Below are 20950 nucleotides of genomic sequence, written 5' to 3'. Positions count from 1 at the left end.
TAGTCTTGGACTGCTGGACTTAATCCTCCTGCCACAACCTCCCAAAGTGCTGGGATTACAGATGTGAGCCAAAGTGTATGACCTCACATTTTAAATTTGTAGAAGAAACAAATTGTAAAAATTTGTTGTGTTTACCAAGGGTCTGCCTAGTACTGTTAAGTGCCCAGAAAAATACACATGCTTCTCTTCTTCTCTTAATTATTTTTACAGCAAATTCTGGACTCGAAACCGACCAGGTGATAAAATGCGAGATCGATATAATCTAAACCTTTTACCTGGAATGTCTGAAGATGGAGTAGAATATGGTGAGACTCTTGCACATCTGTCCTTCTTTGAAATCTGGTATTCTGTTATAGAAGTGTTAGATGTTGGGAAGATTATACAAAATGCATTTTAATTTTATAGTAGATTTATTTATAAATCATCAGTGACATTCATTTTTATAAAGCATTAATTTTATCAGTCACTACTTTTATAAATTCTCTATTGACAATGGTGTATTACTATTTATAGATGACCTTGAACCTAATAGCCTGGCAGTAATTCCAGGAATGGGAATACCAGAACAACTAAAATTAGCTATGGAACAAGAACAGATGGGTAAGAGAAGTTACACAGATACATTTTATTTTTGTAAATTTTTTTCTTGACCTGTTTATCTTCCTGATAAATATATTGAAATACCAAAATGATTTATGTTGATAAATGTTGATAAAAATTATATAAACGGCATAATACTTAAAATCTGTTCTTCCAATAATGTGTTCATTGATCAAGTGGCCAATTTCTTTTATTTAAGAGGCAAACCACTTTTCTTTACGGTTACAGGGAAAGATGAATCAAATGAAATTGAAATGACAATTCCAGGTTTAGACTGGGGGATGGAGGAAGTGATGCAAAAGGATCAGAAGAAAGTACCTCAGAAGAAAGTTCCTTATGCCAAACCCATTCCTGCTCAGTTCCAGCAAGTAAGTAAAAGTGATTCCACCTCATCCACACAGAGAGGTTTTGGTTGGTTAGTTTGACGTTTCTCTTGGATTATCTCAATGTTGAAGGTGTTTCTGTACTGGAGCATTTTTCCCATGTTCATGCACTCTTAGACATGGTTCTCATCTACTGCTTTGCAGTTGTATTGAGTTTGTTATCAGTCTTCTCTGTTCTGTCCTCACCTGCTTGTTATCATCCATGCTATGAGAGGAAATAGAAGAAAGAGGCACGGAGCAGAGGGAGTATGGGAGTATGTTGATTCTCTTCTCCATTGTTTATCTGTCTTCTGCTTTAATTGTCCCCTCAACACAAAGGGCATGTACCCTGTGAAGAGGCTGGCAAGCTTTGCATTCTTAATAACATGCAGTATCTTGCAGCTTTTATCACCATAGTAATTTCTACCTAGTAATATGTCAGTAAGAATTAGCATGAGTCATGTACTTGAGTCATGGAGAAAAGATAAAAAGATGGTTCGGAGGTTAGATTGAGCAGATGACATTGTAGAGCGGTTTTCTCATTCTATCATTGTGATTTTCATACTTAGGGTATATTTTAGTATTCTCTTCTTTCCCAAGGCTTGGATGCAAAATAAAGTTCCAATTCCTGCTCCAAATGAGGTGCTGAATGACAGAAAAGAAGACATTAAATTGGAAGAGAAGAAAAAAACACAAGCAGAAATTGAGCAAGAAATGGCTACATTACAGTATACTAACCCACAACTTCTGGAGGTGTGTGAAGCTCTTGAGGGGGGAATTGAAGATGAGCTAAGAGGGTAGTGGTGACATTTTTATTGATATGCTCTTAAGGAAAAGGGAAGGGACTCTCCGATGGTCTGACAAACACCGCCATTTCCTCTTGCTATGCTAGAAGACTAGTTTCCAAAAGAATCCTGTTTCATAAAATTTTAAAAAATGTGTTATTTATATATTTTGTTTATTTTATTTTGTTTTAGAGACAGAGTCATGCCCTGTCACCCAGGCTGGAATGCAGTGGTGCGATCATGGCTCACTACAACCTCTGCTTCTCAGGCTCAAGTGATCCTCCCACATTAAGCCTCTTGAGTGGCAGAGACTACGTATACGCACCACCATGCCCGAGTAACTTTTTTTTTTTTTAAAGTGACTTCCTTGAGTCATATCTTGGACTTTTAAAACCCAATTAGGGTCAGGCGTGGTGGCTCACACCTGTAATCCCAGCACTTTAGGAGGTCGAGGCAGGCAGATCACCTGAGATCAGGAGTTCGAGACCAGCCTGGTCAACCTGGTGAAACCCCACCTCTACTGAAAATACAAAAATTAGCTGGGCATGGTGGTTGCATGCCTATAGTCCCAGTGACATGGGAGGCTGAGGCAGGAGAATCGCTTGAACTCCAGAGGCAAAGGTTGCAGTGAGCTGAGATCTCACCACTGCACTCCAGCCTGCGCCACAAAGTGAGACTCTGCCTCAAAAGCAATAATAACAACAACAAAAAAGGAATTAGTGGGGCAATGAGTAGATCTAAGTTAAATATACATTTTAAATTGAAAAGATAAAGCCAACATAGTTTTAATTTGAATTCACCTATTTATGAAAGAATTTTTCTTTTTTGTCAGCTCATATAGCAGGTAGCTTGTTCTTATTTTTCCTATCTATGTTAGCTACCAAGAATGATGAAAGTGGTGAATTATTGGGCTTTCCCTGATCAAGATGGACATAAATAATCCTGACTAGGCCAGGCACAGTGGCTCACGCCTGTAATCCCAGCACTTTGGGAGGCGAGGCAGGAGGATCAGTTGAACCCAGGAGTTTGAGATCAGCCTGGGCAATACAGCAAGACCCTATGTCTACAAATAATAATAATAATAATAATAATAATAATAATAATAATAATAATAATAATAATTAGCTGGGTGCAGTGGCACGTGCCTGTAGTCCCAGCTACTCCGGAGGCCGAGGTGGGAGGATCGCTTGAGTCCAGGAGGGTGAGGCTGTAGTGAACTATGATCGCACCACTACATTCCAGCTTAGGGGATGGAAAAACAAAATCCTTACTGCTGTGTCCCAGGACTTAAAAAGAATGAGAAAGAACCTAAAACTCCTTACAGTGCTTGAGTGTTGCATGGACCCTAATTACCACTGGAGAATGAAGAGTTTGAGCAGTTTTTATGTTTATTTTGAGAGTCCCCTAATGGAATACATGACAGCAATATTGTCATTTTCAAGGGTTCTGGCCTATTTATTCAACATGCTTTTTTCTTTCTTTCTTTCCAGCAACTTAAAATTGAAAGACTTGCACAGAAACAAGTTGAGCAAATTCAGCCTCCTCCCTCATCTGGCACCCCTCTCCTTGGACCCCAGCCTTTTCCAGGACAAGGTCCAATGTCTCAGATTCCTCAAGGTTTTCAACAGCCCCATCCATCTCAGCAGATGCCAATGAACATGGCTCAAATGGGGCCTCCAGGTCCACAGGGACAGTTTAGGCCTCCTGGACCCCAGGGACAAATGGGACCACAAGGTCCTCCACTGCATCAGGGAGGTGGGGGGCCACAAGGATTCATGGGACCACAGGGACCCCAGGGCCCGCCCCAGGGGTTGCCACGGCCTCAGGACATGCATGGGCCCCAAGGAATGCAGAGGCATCCTGGACCTCATGGCCCTTTGGGACCTCAAGGGCCACCTGGACCACAAGGTAGTTCTGGTCCTCAAGGTCATATGGGTCCTCAGGGTCCACCTGGCCCACAGGGTCACATAGGCCCCCAAGGTCCGCCTGGCCCTCAGGGTCACTTGGGCCCACAGGGGCCTCCGGGTACTCAAGGTATGCAGGGACCACCTGGTCCCAGAGGAATGCAAGGACCTCCTCATCCTCATGGGATCCAAGGCGGGCCAGGCTCTCAAGGGATCCAAGGTCCTGTGTCTCAGGGACCTCTGATGGGATTGAATCCAAGAGGAATGCAGGGGCCTCCAGGTCCCCGGGAGAACCAGGGTCCTGCTCCCCAAGGGATGATGATGGGCCACCCGCCTCAAGAGATGAGAGGACCTCACCCTCCAAGTGGACTACTGGGACACGGCCCTCAGGAAATGAGAGGTCCTCAGGAGATCCGAGGCATGCAGGGGCCTCCACCCCAAGGATCAATGCTGGGACCTCCCCAGGAATTGCGAGGGCCTCCAGGCTCACAAAGTCAGCAGGGGCCACCCCAGGGCTCTTTAGGACCTCCACCCCAGGGTGGCATGCAAGGACCCCCCGGACCTCAGGGACAGCAGAACCCAGCAAGAGGGCCACACCCATCTCAAGGGCCAATACCATTCCAGCAGCAGAAAACGCCTCTGCTAGGTGATGGGCCCCGGGCCCCCTTCAACCAGGTATTACTCATTTCCAGCTTACCGGCATTAACACACTGGGAAAATACATACTGCACAGAAGCGATACTGCTGAGTATTGTGAAAAATGGTCACAGCAGGATATAAATACTTATCAAGTAGTGGCAGTAGCTTAAGATACTAGCCTCCTGGCTGAAGAAGGAAATCATAAGAATGATGAGTTAGGTTATACTCCCATTAAGTACATCTCAGTATTCATTTTTACTTCTCACCTTTTTTCTTTTTTTTGGTAATAGGGTTTCTTCCAGAAAAGGTCAACTCTCATTTGAGTACAGTTGATAATTGTCCCAGGGCTCCAGGAGAGCTGTGACCCTGAGGAGGAAGCATGTTTTACATGGTGGTCGGCTCTGAGGCTGTCATGCCTCCTTTTCCGGGCCCTTTACATTGCAGCCTGGTGTTCCATGGGCCCGCCAGCCACTGAGTCACCAACTCTGCTTTGAAGAGATAGGATGGGATATTTAACTCATGAGTATACTATAGACTCTGTACCTCACTCTGTTTTTACAGTGAATAGAAGTAAAAGAGACCTGTGATTCCAGAATTGAGCTAAGCATTCTGGAAATGGTGACCCTTTGGATGAAACTCTGCTCAAGTTGTTTTCAACTCACATATAACAGTATTTGCAGGAAGGAGCATTTCTGTAGAAATTCTCCTTTTTTGAAGACTCTTGTTTTTGTTAGCCAATTTTTGTTGCTCATTCGCTGAGCTTGTGCTTGAGAGATAACTGTGAGGAAAGTTCAGGTTGCTTGGGGGAGTCAATTACAAAAAGAATTGCATGAGCATAAATAGATGTAATACTGCTCAGCTATGGGCATTTTATGCTTTTCTCAAGTTCTTAGTCTGGAGGCATTATTTTATTTGGGTATGAATAACTGAGTTGTGTCCCTGAAAACTCACTTTTGGTCCACACTGGACCAAAAGTGAGTGAGTAAGCGAATATTGACTCCCTGAGACACTTGGAGAAAGGAGATGCTACGGATGTAGAAAGCACAATCTGTTTTGGTTTTTCAAATACCACCAGGAATCCCTAATGTAAAGATCACCATTGGGTTCCCTGAACTCAACTAACTAGCTAAAACAAATTATCTACTATTCTAAAGTAGATCTTCCAGAACCTAAAAGTGTCATAGCAATGGAGAATCTGATGGCATCTGAGTTATTTCCAGATTTTTATTCAGCACTTCTCAGAAGTTAGGATGAATTAAATATAGGATTGCCATTCTAAATTGCCCTAAATCTTGAAGTATTATATATTTTATTAATTTACTGCTCAGTTGTATGTGTGTATAATATTTATTATAAGCTGTTTTCCTAAAACTTTCTGGTAGTAAATTAACAGTTTTCATTTTGGAGGATAAAAAAATGTGAACTTTAGCTATTCTGTTATAACTGAAACATGTCAGAGTCACAAGGACAGGCCTGAGTTTCTGGGACAATTAGATTTTTTATTGTACCATGTAGTAAAAGATTTTATACATGGAAAGCATGATTCTGAAATTTAATTGACCTATAGAAATACTGGTAGAATGAGTCTGAAGATCTGATACTTTGTAGTGCATTTCAGATCTCAGAAGTTGCCTGATGAAAATTTGTGCTCTTATTCCTTATATGCTGAAATCTGACTTGCTTCACTTTAACCAGACCAGTTACTTAAACCAGTTGTTTTAATTGGTTTAATTTAGTGTTACTGTGTTAGGATTTCTGACATCCCATTAATGTTCTTTTTTAGCATTACAAGTAAAGATCTAATTTTAAATAAAAGTTGTCAACAGGTTTAAAATACAGGTGTTTTAAAAGAATTATTATAGTAAGAGAAGTATCTCCTTTCTCCTGATTTAAGGACAGTGTTGCTGTCATCTCACTAGCTAAATATTTACTGGGTGTTTTTGTGTTGTCATATTATGATACAGTCGCTATTTATGTAGCACAAGCCTGTGATTTCATACCCTCACTTTAAAAACTTTTTCAGGAAGGACAGAGCACAGGCCCCCCACCCCTGATACCAGGCCTAGGGCAGCAGGGCGCACAAGGTCGCATTCCTCCTCTGAACCCCGGACAAGGACCTGGCCCCAACAAAGGTAAATATCTGCTCAGCTGAATAAAAGATTATATTCTACCACCTTTGTGCACATTTTACAGTAAATAGTTTTGTTGGTCAGTCATTGATAGACTGGTCATTTGAACCTCTGGGCAAAATAAGGGCATGGTCATTCAGGTAGGAACTTTGTCTTTGGTCGTTTTCTTAGATCTGTTTAGTAGGCAGCAACGCTGGCCAGAGGAAGTAAGCCCCTCACCCCAGAAGCTGACAGTGAAGGCACCCGAACAGGCTCCGGCAGTCGTGCCTGTGTGGCAGGGCTGGCCTTGCCCATCTGTTGCCAATGCAGGTGGTTCCTGTGCTCACTGAGTGCAAATGTATGTTTCTACCATCCTGAAGAGATGAATTGTTTCTGCTTAAATTTTTTGACAGTGTTTTTATTATCACACCGTGTTCTCCCAAATCCTGTCATATATTGAATTCTTTAGCGGTTATGTAGTTCTGCACCATTTGAAAAGAAGAAAGCACTCTACCCATATGTGGTTCCTCAGGTTGTTGATATGAAAAGAAAAGAGATGAGAATGATTAGTATTGAGATGTGGGGCTATTTGGAAGTTTAGAGTTAATCCTTCCCGAGTTGGAGCAGGAGCGCAGTAGGCAGCATGCTGTTGGGGAGAGTTGGAGGGGGTGACTCGGAGTGTGGATGGAGGAGAGTGAGGGAACACTGTGTTATGTTCAACACACACTTCATAGCAGGGAGAGACCACAGCTCGGAGAATCAGGAGGACCGCAGAGGTTGCCTTCACAGAACTTTACACTCTCAGTTTTAATTGGCTAAGCCCACAGCACTGTGTAGTACATGTTAAGATTCTTGCCCCCATTTTATCCAATTAAGAAAAGTCCTTGTCAGCATTACAGTCCTAGGACTTTGTGAATTTATGCTAATGTTGAATTTATGTGTGAGATTAGAAGTAAGAAAGAGGTAAGGGAACTGGAGGAGAGTGTTTACTGCCTTCCCATTGTGTGGAAGTGGTAGTAGAGGCTCTACGGAAGGAAGGTGGCCCACAGGGAACTAGAGAAACAAAAGGAGAGTCTTTTACCCTCCAAGTTACCGCCATCAGCAAACTGAGAGCTGCCTCTCTTCCTCTCCCTGCCCTGTGTCTGTCTCCACCTCCTTCCCTCTCATCCTTGCTCTTTCCCTGTTCTCTTTATCCCCCACCCCCTTTCTTTCTCTTCCTCCTTTCTCCTCCCAGGGACCAAAGGGAGAAGGGAGAGCCGAGAAAGTGGCCCTGCCATCCCCTACTGGAATAACCGCCGCCGCCGCCCCATCACTGGTGGCCACATCCCTTCTAATTTGTAGTGGTGGGTTTCTTTCCTTGAGGAGCAGGGTACTTTTAAACAGATAGAGGTAATGGGAGGATTAATATTCATAGGTAAGTCCAAACGGAATACGTTTAGCTTCCTTACTCCAGAGGTCTGCTGTTTCCGAGATTACACTAAGTTCAAACAACACCATGTCAGTGAAGAAGCCATTAGCTGCAGGAACACACTGAGAAGTGAAGGAGCCTGTCTGCCAGAAGGAAATGGAGCTAGGATCTTTGCAAACTGCTGAGTAGAGAGGAGAGGACGGGTAAATGAGACAGACGAAAAAGAGCTGGAAAAGAGAGACTCCTTTAATGGCACATTTTTATCCTGAGATTTCCAAGCATTTTATATATATTGCGTGGTAAGGAAGAATTGAAATAGCCAATAGAAGTGAACGAAAATGAAAAGGGAGGGGCCGGGTGCAGTGATGCATGCCTGTAATCCCGGCACTTTGGGAGGCGGACTGGATGTATCACTTGAGGTCAGGAGTTCAAGACTGGCCTGGCCAACATGGTGAAACCCTGTCTCTACTAAAAATACAAAAATTAGCTAGGCGTAGTACCTGTAATCACAGCTACTCGGGAGGCTGAAGCAGGAGAATCACTTGAATCCGTAAGGTGGAGGTTGCAGTGAACTGAGATCACACCACTTCACTCCAGCCTGGGTGACAGAGTAAGCCTCTGTTTCAAAAAAAAAAAAAAGAAGAAGAAAGAAAAGAAAGAGGAGGGATGCTGTTGGCGGGGAGTTGAGAATTATGGCTGGCTGGGGTACAGGAGGGGTTTGTCTTTATTGCCAGGGAAAAGCAGTAAAAGGCATAAACTGGGCTATTAGAGGAATTTCACTTTAAAAACACAGTTTTTGTTTTTAGAATCAAGAGTATCCTTTTACTACCTACTTTTTAAAAGTGCTTGATTTAAATTGTATGTTGACCAAAAATAGGTAAACATTTACAAAAGCTGCAGTAGTTTAGTAGCTGGGAAAACAGTCCCTTCCAAGTGAGGAGGTGAATTAAGTTAACCGTCACACATTTAACTGGCATCTTTCCATCTGTATTCAGTACTTTCACTGTGGTACATATTTTCAAATATTTTAGAAAACTTTAGTGGGATTCCAAACACTGTCTTCAAAGATGGTGAGAATATTGTAGATGAGGAACAACATTCATAGGGAGGTGCAGAAAACCCCGACACTGAAGCCCAGCAGGGCTGTTTGGTCATCAGGCAGGTATTTGAGAGGCCGGTGATTGCATGTACCTTACAGAGGAATCAAGTGTAACAAGCTGGGGTTAGAGGAGGGATGGCATGGGTGGCAGTGGCGCCCTGTTGACGGGTGCAGAGGTGAATTCTTGGTGCGCTTCCTGGCCTGCAGCATTAATTTCCTCTGTTGTGTCCTCCTTGGATGTGGAGCAGGTGGCCCTAATGAAATGCCTGAAAGAATAGGGGCAGACAAAGGAAGCTCCTTCTGAAGCCCAGGAGGCTCCCTCATTTTTCCAGTGTGAACTAAGAGATGGAGAGGCACTGCTGATCTCATTTGAGATGAGTAATTTGCCCTAGTGAGCAGGTGATGAAGTTGAAATCTGCACCTCAAAGCTCCTGTTCTATTATACAATGCCTCAGGGACATTTGTCTCCTAACTAAGCTGAGAGCCAAGGAGGGAAACCATTCTCAATAAAGAATGTATTCTGAAATGTGGAGATGCTACAGAACAGACCTATGTTGGGACATGGTAAAAGTCAGCTTTGTTTCCTTTAGGTGACTCCCGCGGCCCTCCAAATCATCACTTGGGCCCGATGTCAGAGAGGCGGCATGAGCAGAGCGGCGGGCCTGAGCATGGGCCCGAGAGGGGGCCTTTCCGGGGTGGCCAGGACTGCAGGGGTCCCCCTGATAGGCGTGGCCCTCACCCAGACTTCCCCGATGACTTCAGCAGACCAGATGACTTCCACCCTGACAAGCGCTTTGGCCACCGGTTACGTGAATTTGAGGGGCGAGGAGGACCTTTACCGCAAGAAGAGAAGTGGAGGCGAGGGGGCCCTGGGCCTCCGTTTCCCCCTGATCACAGGGAGTTCAGCGAGGGGGATGGCCGGGGTGCAGCCCGAGGCCCTCCGGGGGCATGGGAAGGCCGCAGACCCGGAGACGAACGTTTCCCCCGGGATCCTGAGGACCCACGTTTTCGAGGGCGCAGAGAAGAAAGGTGGGACAGATACTTTGTGGGCCCGTTCCGTCTTCAGTGGAGCTTTTTACCTGCTCTCTCCACAAAGGTCTCTTTCTTCTTTTTCTGGAGGAAAGAGAATTACATCAATTACTAGCCCTACACTCTCTAGAGTTTGCATTTGGACTTTTAAGAAAAGTGTGCTTTTTTAACCTTAGTCTTGTTTTAATCTTTGCTGTCTAGAAGTCTTTTTCGTTTTGCTTATTTTTTAAATTTTTGGTCCTTTTAAAGAGATGGGAGGATCAGTATACTACAAGACTTGCTGGGATCTGACTTAAAATTGCCAGGTTCTTCTTGATTAGAATGATGAAATATGAGGCAGCTACCTAGATTGGAAATAAAGGGATTGTGAAATAGATGCAAGTTTTGTGTAATTGCCCAATAATCTTAACAAACTTAAACTGAAAAACAATCTTCCTGTTAGACTTAGATCAGGCTTGAACACTCACCTCAGCCTGCTTGGGGAGTTTAAGGAACAGAAGAAATGCGGAGAAAGAAACAGGAATTAGCCCAGGACCAGTGTGGCTCACGCCTGTCATCCCAGCACTTGGGGTGGCTGAGGCAGGAGGATCACTTGAGGCCAGGAATTCAAGAACAGCCTGAACAGCATAGTGTAACTCCATCTCTACAAAAAAAATTGAAAATTAGCCGGGTATGGTGGTGCATGCCTGTAGTCCTAGCTACTCAGGAAGCTGAGGTGGGAGGATCAGCTGAGGCCAGGAGGCTACAGTGAGTTATGATTATGCCATTGCACTTCAGCCTGGGCTACAGAGCAAGACCCTGTCTCTTAAAAGAAAAACAAAACAAAACAAAACACCCAGGAAATAGTAAAATCTCAAGTGAGACTCAGAATAATTAAAGATGACGATAATTGAGTGTTTATTTTGTGTCAGATGTTGTTACCTCATTTAATTCGAGGAATCTGTTTTAATTTAGGAAATTAATGACCTCATTTTATTTAAAGAATTTGTGAGATGGGTGCGACTGTCAGCATCTTATGCTGATTCAGACAGAATAAGAGCAGTGTCTTGAGGTCTGGCAGGTGGTAGATGTTGGAGATGGGCTTCAGGCCCATACTGTTCAGCACTTCAGCTTTTACTGTAGTCTCTGACTGCTCCTTAGCTATCCATGTCCTTTCATCCCATTTCTTTTTTTTTTTTTTTTTTCTTGAGACGGAGTCTTGCTCTGTCACCAGGCTGGAGTGCAGTGGCACGATCTCAGCTCACTGCAGCCTCCACCTTCCGGGTTCAAGTGATTCTCCTGCCTCAGCCTCCTGAGGAGCTGCGATACAGGCACACGCCACCTCGCCTGGCTAATTTTTGTATTTTTAGTAGGATGGGGTTTCACCATGTTGGCCAGGCTGGTCTTGAACTCCTGACCTCAAGTGATCCACGTTTTTCGGCCCCCAGAGTTCTGGGATTACAAGCCTGAGCCACTGTGCCAGGCCCTTTCATTCCATTTCTTACTCTTCGTGTGAATAGGTAGTTAATGCTGGGCACAGTGGCTCATGCTTGTAATTCCAGCACTTTGGGAGGCCGGCCGAGGTGGGCGTATCATGAGGTCAGGAGTTCGAGACCAGCCTGGCCAACATGATGAAACCCTGTCTCTACTAAAGATACAAAAAATTAGCCAGGCATGGTGGTGCGTGCCTGTAAATCCCAGCTACTTGGGAGGCTGAGGCAGGAGAATCGCCTGAACCCAGAAGGCAGAGGTAGCAGTGAGCTAAGATTGCACCACTGCACTCCAGCCTGGGTGATAGGGCGAGACATATGTGTGTGTATATATATATATATATCTCTATGTGGTTGAGTTACGGTTGGCCAGCCCACCCTCAGGGGTGGTGAGAAAAGCATGGCTGATGACAGGCCTGGAAGCATGACATAGTGGGGGCTAAGGAAGCGATTGTTTTGGGAAGGGGAGATAGGGAGGTTAAAAATAAAGATGTAAGGGCTCCCAGTGTTTTTAAGACCCTCTCTTAATGATATGCAATTATTACCTTTGACATGGCTTTTTATGACTAGAAGAGCTTTACATAATGTTCACTGGCTTATTGAATCTCTGCATCTTGTGCAAAATGTTACATTTTACCTTGTCTTTTTTTCTTTTTTCTTTTTTTGAGAGGGAGTCTTGCTTTGTCGCTCAGGCTGGAGTGCAGTGGCGTAATCTCTGCTTACTGCAGCCTCCACCTCCTGGGTTCAAGCGATTCTTGTACTTCAGCCTCCCGAATAGCTGGGATTACAGGCACGCGCTACCACGCCCAGCTGTTTTGTATTTTTAGTAAAGATGGTATTTAGCCATGTTGGCCAGGCTATCTCGAACTCCTGGCCTCAAGTGATCTGCCTGCCTCGGCCTCCCCAAGTGCTGGGATTACAGGCGTGAGCCATCATGCCTGGACACCCTGTCTTGATTTGTATTGTCTTTCATCTGTCAGTGCAGACCTATAGCCGAGGCTGGTGTATAAGAGTATAAAGGTACTGTGGTTATATAGGAGAAAGTCCTTGTTCTTAGAAGAAACGTACTGATGCATTTAGGGGTGAAGCTCCTGTCGGCAACTGATTTTCAAATGGTTTAGAACACATGTTTGTGAGTAGCTGGACGGAGAAGATAAAGCACGTGTGGCAAAATATGAAGAAGGGATTGATCTGGGTGGAGGATCTGGGATGTTCATTGTACTGTTCTTTCAGCTTTACCCTAAGTTTGAAAATCTTCCAAGTAGATGATTAGGGTACAAGGCAATGGAATGGAAACCAGAGGAAGAGCAGAGGCTCGGCCTGGGAGGAGGCCACGCAGCTCATGCAGAGGGGCCCTGGAGGGTGGCGCCGCTGCCTCTCAGTGTGCGCTGCCAGAAGGTCACTTTCTTTTCTTTTGCACAGGCCTCCTGGTACCCTGTGTGCCTCAGCAATGCTCCCAGTCAATGTAGTCTCCTAGCTCCAAAATTCCTGAGAGAAGGGGAAGCTGTTCACTAAGCAGGGCTCCAGGCTGCCAGCTAGCCAGTGGATGGCTGCCTGTAAGCCAGATGCTGGCCTGTGTGCCTATCAGCTGTGGACCAGGGCTGTGAGTGCAGCTCGTGGCCACGGAGGCCTGCCCCTGGGTGGAGGCTGTGGGCTGGGGCAGATGGCAGAGCCCCTACCCACAAACAGGTCCAGTATGGTTGGCAGACATGATCTGTGCCCCCATTTTTCTGATTATGTAAGTCATAAATGTTCATCATACAAATATAGATGATAATGACAAGTATTTGTGAGGCAGTGATACAGAACCTGGGCCGAGGGTCAAGACTGGCTGAGTTCAGATCACCAGCACTTACTCTATGTCCTTGAATAAATGTCAGTAATCTGGGCCTCAGTGTTCTCATCAATGGAGCTGCTGCTAATACCAGCTTCATATGGTGGCTGTGAGAATGAAATGAATGAAACAAAGTATACTTGTAAAGTACTTGGCATGGTATAGGCACTTTAAAAATGTTGATGTTATTATTATTCCTAAAAGCCTAAAAGCAGCTTACAGTAACCCCACCCTCTGGTATGTTTCCTTCTGGTCTGTTTTTGCCTCTGGTAGTATTAATAGGATTACACGATGTGTCCTTTCAAAATACAGTTTTATTTTGTTTTCCTCTCAATTAACATTATGTCATGCCTTCTCATATCACATGCTTTTTTAAACGTGAACTTGGAGTGGCAAGGTGTTCCCTGAGATGGACATTCTGCTGTTTCCTCTTTACAGTTTCAGAAGAGGAGCCCCGCCGAGGCATGAGGGCCGTGCTCCCCCCAGAGGAAGGGATGGTTTTCCTGGTCCTGAAGACTTTGGTCCAGAGGAGAATTTTGATGCTTCTGAGGAAGCGGCCCGAGGACGAGATCTCAGAGGTCGAGGTCGGGGTACCCCACGAGGTGAGCGAGTTACTAAGGACACCTGGTCTGGAAGGATAGGGTGCAGAACACAGTGGTTGTGAATATACCGGGAACAGTCTGAGTGCAGCACTGTTTGCTCTGTTGTGTAGGAGGAAGGAAGGGTTTACTTCCCACTCCTGACGAGTTCCCTCGCTTTGAAGGAGGGCGGAAGCCAGATTCCTGGGACGGAAACAGAGAGCCTGGTAAGGAAAAGAACCGCTTGTCGGGTAACTCTAGATAGCAGTTCACAAAGTGAGTTGAGGGCCCTCTCTGGGGTGCGTCGGGTCCCCTCTTTCCAGCTCATGTCTCCCGGGGGCCTGGGCCGTCTCCTGTCCTGCAGCCACAGAACTTGATCTCAGCAGGTGGAATGAGAGCAGAGGAATTGGCCAGACATTACAGGGATCTGAGTATAAAACAGGACTGCTCTTTCCCCTAAATTGTTTTTGGAGAATAAAGTTAAGTGAATTAAAATTTTCTCAGTCTCAGTTGCTAATATGGTAAATATTTGTAGTTATAATAACTCATTAACAAAATCTCTTAGGAGTCCTCAGTAATTTGACCGTAAAGCCATCTTGATCCTACACCACCTGAGAACCAGTTCCCTGGATCGTAGTCTAGGTGGCTTACCCCCGGCCTGTGGTGGGCACTCAGCATGAGTGACGGTGCCTTGTGAGTTGCTCCCTACTCTCCACAGTGTCATTCCCATCTGCTTTTGGTCGCACTGTGCTTTCCTGTAAGGAGATTTGTTTCTTGTTTCAGGGCCGGGTCATGAACATTTTCGTGATGCTCCCCGACCTGATCATCCGCCTCACGACGGTCACTCCCCAGCCAGCAGAGAACGCTCCTCTTCTCTCCAAGGCATGGACATGTCATCCCTACCTCCTCGAAAGCGCCCCTGGCATGATGGCCCAGGCACTTCTGAGCACAGAGAGATGGAGGCCTCAGGAGGCCCTTCTGAAGATCGAGGAGGCAAAGGTAAGAGCAGGCCAGTGGTGATGGTTCCAGGAGCTGCAGGGGCTGGTGGAGGCCTTGCCTGCATCTGCAGCACATGCCTTTGCAGCCTGGGCTGTGCAGAGGCACATGCTCCTAAATGTGGTGCCAGTGCCACACAAGCTGTCATCTGGTGGACTACAACTTGGCCCCGCACAGGACTCCACTTACCTCCAGGAATCCCCGTTCGCTTGGTTTTCACTTCAGCCCTCTGCCAAGATGCCCCAGTACTCTCTGCTGGGCTTGCTCTCTGGGAGCCCTGCTCTCACTGGCAGTCTGCCCTCCACGAAGGCTGCTTGGAACCCTCAGGGGCTCTCAGTGGGAGGGGAAGAGTTGTCCTCTCCTGGGTGCACCGTTGGTTTTTTAGCCTGGATCTAGAGGAACACTGCTTGTGCTCAGAGTCACAGAGACTTTGGAAAACGTGGTCTATGCGCAGTGTTTCCGGGGGCACAGGAGATTCTCTCCTCAACTGGAAACCCTGGAGCTTTATTTTATAGGCAGCACTAACTTTAGCCAGGAGTATTCGCCTCCGAAGGCTGACGACAGCTCTCGTTGCAAGGCAGCGGGGGAGGTGCACAGGTGCTGTGGCTCGGAGGCTCCTGGGAAGGCTGCTCCCCGCGTGCCCAGCTTGTGCTCTGCTCCCGAAGTTGGCCTGTCTGTGTGGACAGTCCTTCCAGTACAGAGTTCGGCCGTTTGGTCTTTTTGGGTTTTTTTCTGTCACCCAGGCTGGAGTGCAGTGGTGTGATCTTGGCTCACTACAAGCAACCCCCGCCTCCTGGGTTCAAGCGATTTTTGTGCCTCAGTCTCCCCAGTAGCTAGGACCACAGGTGTGCGCCACCACACCCAGCTAATTTTCATGTTTTTAGAGAGATGGGCTTTTGCCATGTTGGCTAGGCTGGTCTTGAACCCGGCCTCAAGTGATCCACCTGCCTTGGCCTCTCAAAGTGCTGGCATTGCAGGCATGAGCCACCGTGCCTGGCCTGCCATTTGGTCTCGATAGTTGTTTGTCTCAACAAAACCCTCAGAAATTACCTTATGTATCATCAATAGATCTCCCTGCATAAACACACTGTACTACTAGCCAGCGTGCTGTGACCTTGGCTGACTTTCTTGTGCACTCGGCGCACCATTATTAGGTCCCTCTGGTCAAGGACATGCAGTTAGCATGGGAATGACATAGTAGCTGACACTCTGCCCAGGTGCCCTCAGGTGGGTTGAAGCTGCACTTTGTAAGAAAAGAAGCCAAGATTGTTCCTTTGGCTGGTTCTCCTAACTTCATCTCAGCTAGATTCGTATTCTATTACAAAATATAAGACCGCAGATAGTTTGCAGTAGTCTTCTGAGAGGGCATTGTGGGAGATGTGACCAAATCCTGTCATTTCCTGAGGAAAAAATTCTTACAAGGTAGATTTTTTTTTCCTTTTTCTTTTTTTTAAAAAATATATTCTCAAGCTCCAGCAGAATGAAAGAATTTTAATAGTACCTAAACATTTGTGTGTTCAAGTCTGAAGCGAGTTAAGCTGTGCCTAGGTGATATAACCTGAAAGCCAGTGTTTTGTGGGGTTTTTGTGCTTTTCTTTTGTTTTTTCAAGAAATATTTTACTAATTATGAAAAGGAAGCCAAAAGTGCCACATGTCACAGGACAGTTCCAGTGAACACTCATCCTAGTTGGAGCACTTTTTATTAACATTAGCAGCGTGTACTTCCAAAGTTAAGTCAGTGTATTCAAACCTTCCCTCAACATACCCTGGTGGCTGGGAGCAGGTAGGTACACGTCCCATGGCCTGGGACATGGCCCAGTGTGGCCGGATCTCCCTGAAGGTGCTCTGTGCTCATCTCTTGGCTTCCCATCGTCTGTCATAGCCCTAGGGACACGGATCTGGCTGATGCTGAGTCCCATGGCAATAAGCCGGGAAGGGGGAGGCAGGGTCAGGAAAGGGTAGAGGCACACCTCTCAATACTCTGAATACCACTGCCAGTCTCCCTGGCACCCACCAGAACTGGTCCACTGTCTATCAGAGAGTAAAGTTTGTACTGGGAGTTACTGTCAAGAGTTGCTAATACAAAAAGTCCCATGTGAAATTTTCTTTGTTTCAGGCCGCGGGGGCCCAGGACCTGCCCAGAGAGTGCCCAAATCTGGGCGTTCCAGTTCCTTAGACGGAGAACACCACGATGGATACCACAGAGATGAACCTTTTGGGGGCCCTCCAGGCAGTGGCACCCCTTCTCGAGGGGGCCGGAGTGGCAGTAACTGGGGTAGAGGGAGTAACATGAACTCTGGCCCGCCGAGGCGAGGAGCTTCACGGGGTGGTGGAAGGGGTCGGTAGAAGTTGGAACTGAGTACCCTGAGGCCTCTCTGGACAGTATTTAAGAACTTCTTGTGGACTTACCAAGAGAAACAAAAGGAAGCCTGCACCGTTGTAGCCCTGAGCTCTTCTGGGCACCTGAATCCCAGGAACTCTCAATGAGGTCTTCAAGATGAAGAGACTGCTGCCAGCTACCAGCCCAGCTGGCCCTGTCCTGTCCTGTCCACTCTCATTGCCCCAACTCCCATGTTGTTTTGTGAAGATAAAAGCTGGGATCTTTTTTTTTTTTTTTTAAGTCTCACAAGACATGGGGCATCTCCACAAATTTAAGTTCCTGTCCATTTGGAAATTTGTTTCTATGTGTACAGTTTGTCAGAGAAAAACATAAAAGTTTTTGTATGAATACAGAATGTGATTTACGCAAGAATTAACAGAAAACTAGTTGTGGAGTGCTTGCCTTAAGGAAACCTTTGGTTTCCACCGCATCCCATCTGCCGAGGAGTGCACGGTTACCGCTGATGTTCATGAGCACAGTAACCACTAAGTCATCTACATTAATCTCAGCTGTGAACTTTGTGTTTTTCAACAAATTCTGTCACACCATTTTTGTGATAGAGAAATACTTGAAAATTAATGTAGTTTGTAGTAGGTTCAAAGTTATGCTCAGACATGCTCTGACAGATGGAAAATTGTACTCTGAAGACAAAATGCAATCTTCTGGCTGCCCAACGAGGGAGCTCCCCCTTGGAAGCATCTCCTAGGAATCACAGTTTAGATTTGAATCGCCTTGTCATGATGAGGAGAGCAACTTGATGTTAGTCAGAAATAAAGTCACATGCCCTTTAGGTAACTTGAAATCACACATGGAGTTGATAAGGAATGGACCAAAATAGCTCCTAAAACAATTTTGGAACACTTAATTAATCTCTTTCTCTTCCATACTAGCTATGTGGAAATACCAGTGTTATGGCAGGGTGTACTTCTAATTCATAATAAGCCAGACAGATCTTGTCCATGGCAAATTCCTTGTTTGAAATAAACATACCATTTAGCCCAGTTTGGATTGGAAGCCAAAAATTCAGTTTGTTATATACCCCATGACACTTTCTATACTGACCTTTATTTTGGTTTTACATGGAAGCTTTAATTAAAAGGACTGTCCCATGGCCACCTTAACATTTCACTACATTGGCAGCTTCAGTTTGGCGTCAGGAGTCAAATTTATTTTGCACATTTAGTGGTGCTGAGAGTTTCATTTTTTTCTTCTTTTTTTGAGACACAGTCTCGCTGTCACCCAGCCAGGAGTGCAGTGGAGCAATCACGGCTCACTTCAGCTTCGACTCTGCCTCAGCCTCCCTAGGAGCCGGGACTACAGGCACACACCACCATGCCCAGCTAATTTTTTTTTTTATTTTTTGTAGAGATGGAGTTTCACCACACCGCCTATGCTGGTCTCAAACTCCCGGGCTCAAGCGGTCCACCTACTGTGGCCTCCCAAAGTGCTGGGATTGCAGATGTCAGTCACAGTACCTGGCTGCTGGTGCTGGAAGTTTCAGTGGTTGCTTAGAAAAGGCATACTGACATAGTTTAACAGTATATGAAACTCTAACTGGTTCTCCATGAATGTAAAAAATAGCAAAAGCTAATTGACTTATGTGGAGAAAATGCCAGCCATATACACTGCTTTTCAGTGTTAGAATTGAGACTATTTTTTTTAACTTTGAAATTACAGCTTAATCAGCACCCCACCATAAACATGCTATTATAAGGCTCAAGATTGCTTTAGGTTATGGATATTTCTTCACTCACCCCCAACTGGTATAGCTTAAAGACAGAGAAACTGCAATCAAATTTCATGAAGCTAAAACCGGATCCAGAGACCAAACCCATATCAAGATTAGGCTTTTTTTTCCTGAGATTCCAGTGGAAAAAATTTCATTATTTTGGGCTGTAACTTTAAAAACATAGTATCTCAAGCAGATAACCAGATCACATTTTAAACATTTTCATTTTACCTTTAAGCCCTACTGGACTTGACAGATCACATTTTGAGAGTGATTTCATTTAGAGAAAACAATAAACCTACATTGTATTTATTAAATACATAATGGCATTTAAAAACATCACTGTCAGAATACATATTAGATGTTGTGATTTGAAGCTTATAAAAACTAGATTTTCGATGTTTGAACTGAGAAAAAATGAGACAGGCTCTCGCTGTGACCCAGGCTTGGGTGCAGTGGTGCGATCACGGCTCACTGCAGCCTCGACCTCCTGGGCTCAAGTGATCTTCCCACTTCAGCCTCGCCCTGAGTAGCTGGGATCACAGTTGTGTGCCACCACATCTGGCGAATTTTTTAAAGATTTTTTTGTGGAGATGGGTGGGGTTTAACTATGTTGCCCAGGCTGGTCTTGAACTCCTGGCCTCAAGCGATCCTCCCGCCACGGCCTCCCAAAATGCTGAGATTACAGGTGTGAGCCACCAGCTGAGAAATGTTGAATTTTAAAGTTTTTATTTAAGAAATAAACATTGTAAAACATTATAAAACCCCCAACTATTTCAAGTTCTAGAGAAATTTAAAACTAGAACAAATTTAGGTGACTAGAAAGAACAGCCAATGGCACAAGTCTTTACAATTAAAAAAATAAATCATTCTGAAAATACTGCATTTGCTCCCTCACAAGCAGCCGCCTGAGGTAGGTAACCTTGTTCACTGACGGGGAACAAGCCAGTGCTCTTCACCAAATCTCAGGGCGGGTAGCCTGCAAATCTACAGTGTGGGTGTTGGCCACCTGTGTCACTTGCTGGGACAGTGCTTAGGGACCTGACTTAGGAACATAAATTTTGGGGTTGGAGGAAGCAGCAGTGCTCTACTGCGGCACGGCAGACACCCTGGTTAGGCAACACTGGGATCCAGCTCGGGAAAAGCATTATTTTCAAATTGTGCAAGTCGATGCACAGAAGTGGTCTTCAACCTTGGGGCACGTAGAATCACCTGGGGAGCTTTAAAAAGGTCCTGATGTCTAGGACCTACTTCCCTGGTTCAGACTGCGTTGATCTGAGGTGTGGCTCTTCAAGTAACTGACGTGCAGTCAAGCGCGAGAACCACTGGCACACAATGTTTAAATTCTAAATATATTTTACTTCCTAGTGTGTTGCTCACAAAACGTAGTTTTCTGGGTTCATCAGAATGTTAGGCTCACACTTTTCTGGCAATAAATTACGGTAGGTAAAAGTCACTGCTGAACCTAAAATGAAGGAAGCAGCAATTAGATATAAAAACATCTTAAGTTCAGCCTGCAAATTGTAAACTAGTTTACAAAGCAGACCATACAATGAGGAATAATTCGAGCTTGCAGAAGTCCATGGTTTCCATCAGATACAGGTATTCCGGATCTAGAATTATCTTCCCATTTGCAGGATTTCCGCAGAGCCCGCTAAGCATGTACGCTCCCCTTCCTGGATCCCATGCTGCTTGGGGCAGGAAATTTCTTTTGGTCCATCGCTTTCGTCGTGAAGTACAGAACTAATTTTCCTTTCATGTTATAAGGCACCATATTTATGATTTTGTTAACTGAAGAAAAAACCCGAGATTAACTATCTTAAATAAGTACTTTTAAAAGTACTTACTCGGCCGGGCGCGGTGGCTCAAGCCTGTAATCCCAGCACTTTGGGAGGCCGAGACGGGCGGATCATGAGGTCAGGAGATCGAGACCATCCTGGCGAACACGGTGAAACCCCGTCTCTACTAAAAAAAATACAAAAAACTAGCCGGGCGAGGTGGTGGGCGCCTGTAGTCCCAGCTACTCCGGA

The 20950-nt window shown here is 45.3% G+C and overlaps 1 protein-coding gene across 1 annotated transcript in view; it reads left to right on the top strand.

The window, feature by feature from the left end:
• Positions 1-19795, top strand: part of WDR33 (WD repeat domain 33) — a 109598-nt gene extending 89803 nt beyond the window's left edge. Inside the window, exons 12-22 of the mRNA XM_023225595.1 lie at positions 211-305; positions 514-600; positions 829-968; positions 1563-1715; positions 3238-4326; positions 6314-6422; positions 9496-9934; positions 13676-13839; positions 13950-14042; positions 14599-14814; positions 16928-19795. Of these exons, the coding sequence (XP_023081363.1) occupies positions 211-305; positions 514-600; positions 829-968; positions 1563-1715; positions 3238-4326; positions 6314-6422; positions 9496-9934; positions 13676-13839; positions 13950-14042; positions 14599-14814; positions 16928-17157 (2815 nt within the window). The 3' untranslated portion in view covers positions 17158-19795. The remainder of the gene's footprint in view (positions 1-210; positions 306-513; positions 601-828; positions 969-1562; positions 1716-3237; positions 4327-6313; positions 6423-9495; positions 9935-13675; positions 13840-13949; positions 14043-14598; positions 14815-16927) is intronic.
• The last annotated feature ends 1155 nt before the right edge of the window (positions 19796-20950 follow it).

The sequence above is a fragment of the Piliocolobus tephrosceles genome, chromosome 11 (genome assembly GCF_002776525.5).
Source record: "Piliocolobus tephrosceles isolate RC106 chromosome 11, ASM277652v3, whole genome shotgun sequence".
Classification (NCBI taxonomy): domain Eukaryota; kingdom Metazoa; phylum Chordata; class Mammalia; order Primates; family Cercopithecidae; genus Piliocolobus; species Piliocolobus tephrosceles.
Note: the sequence above shows the minus strand (reverse complement) of the source record. Positions and strands in the feature narration are given on the sequence as shown.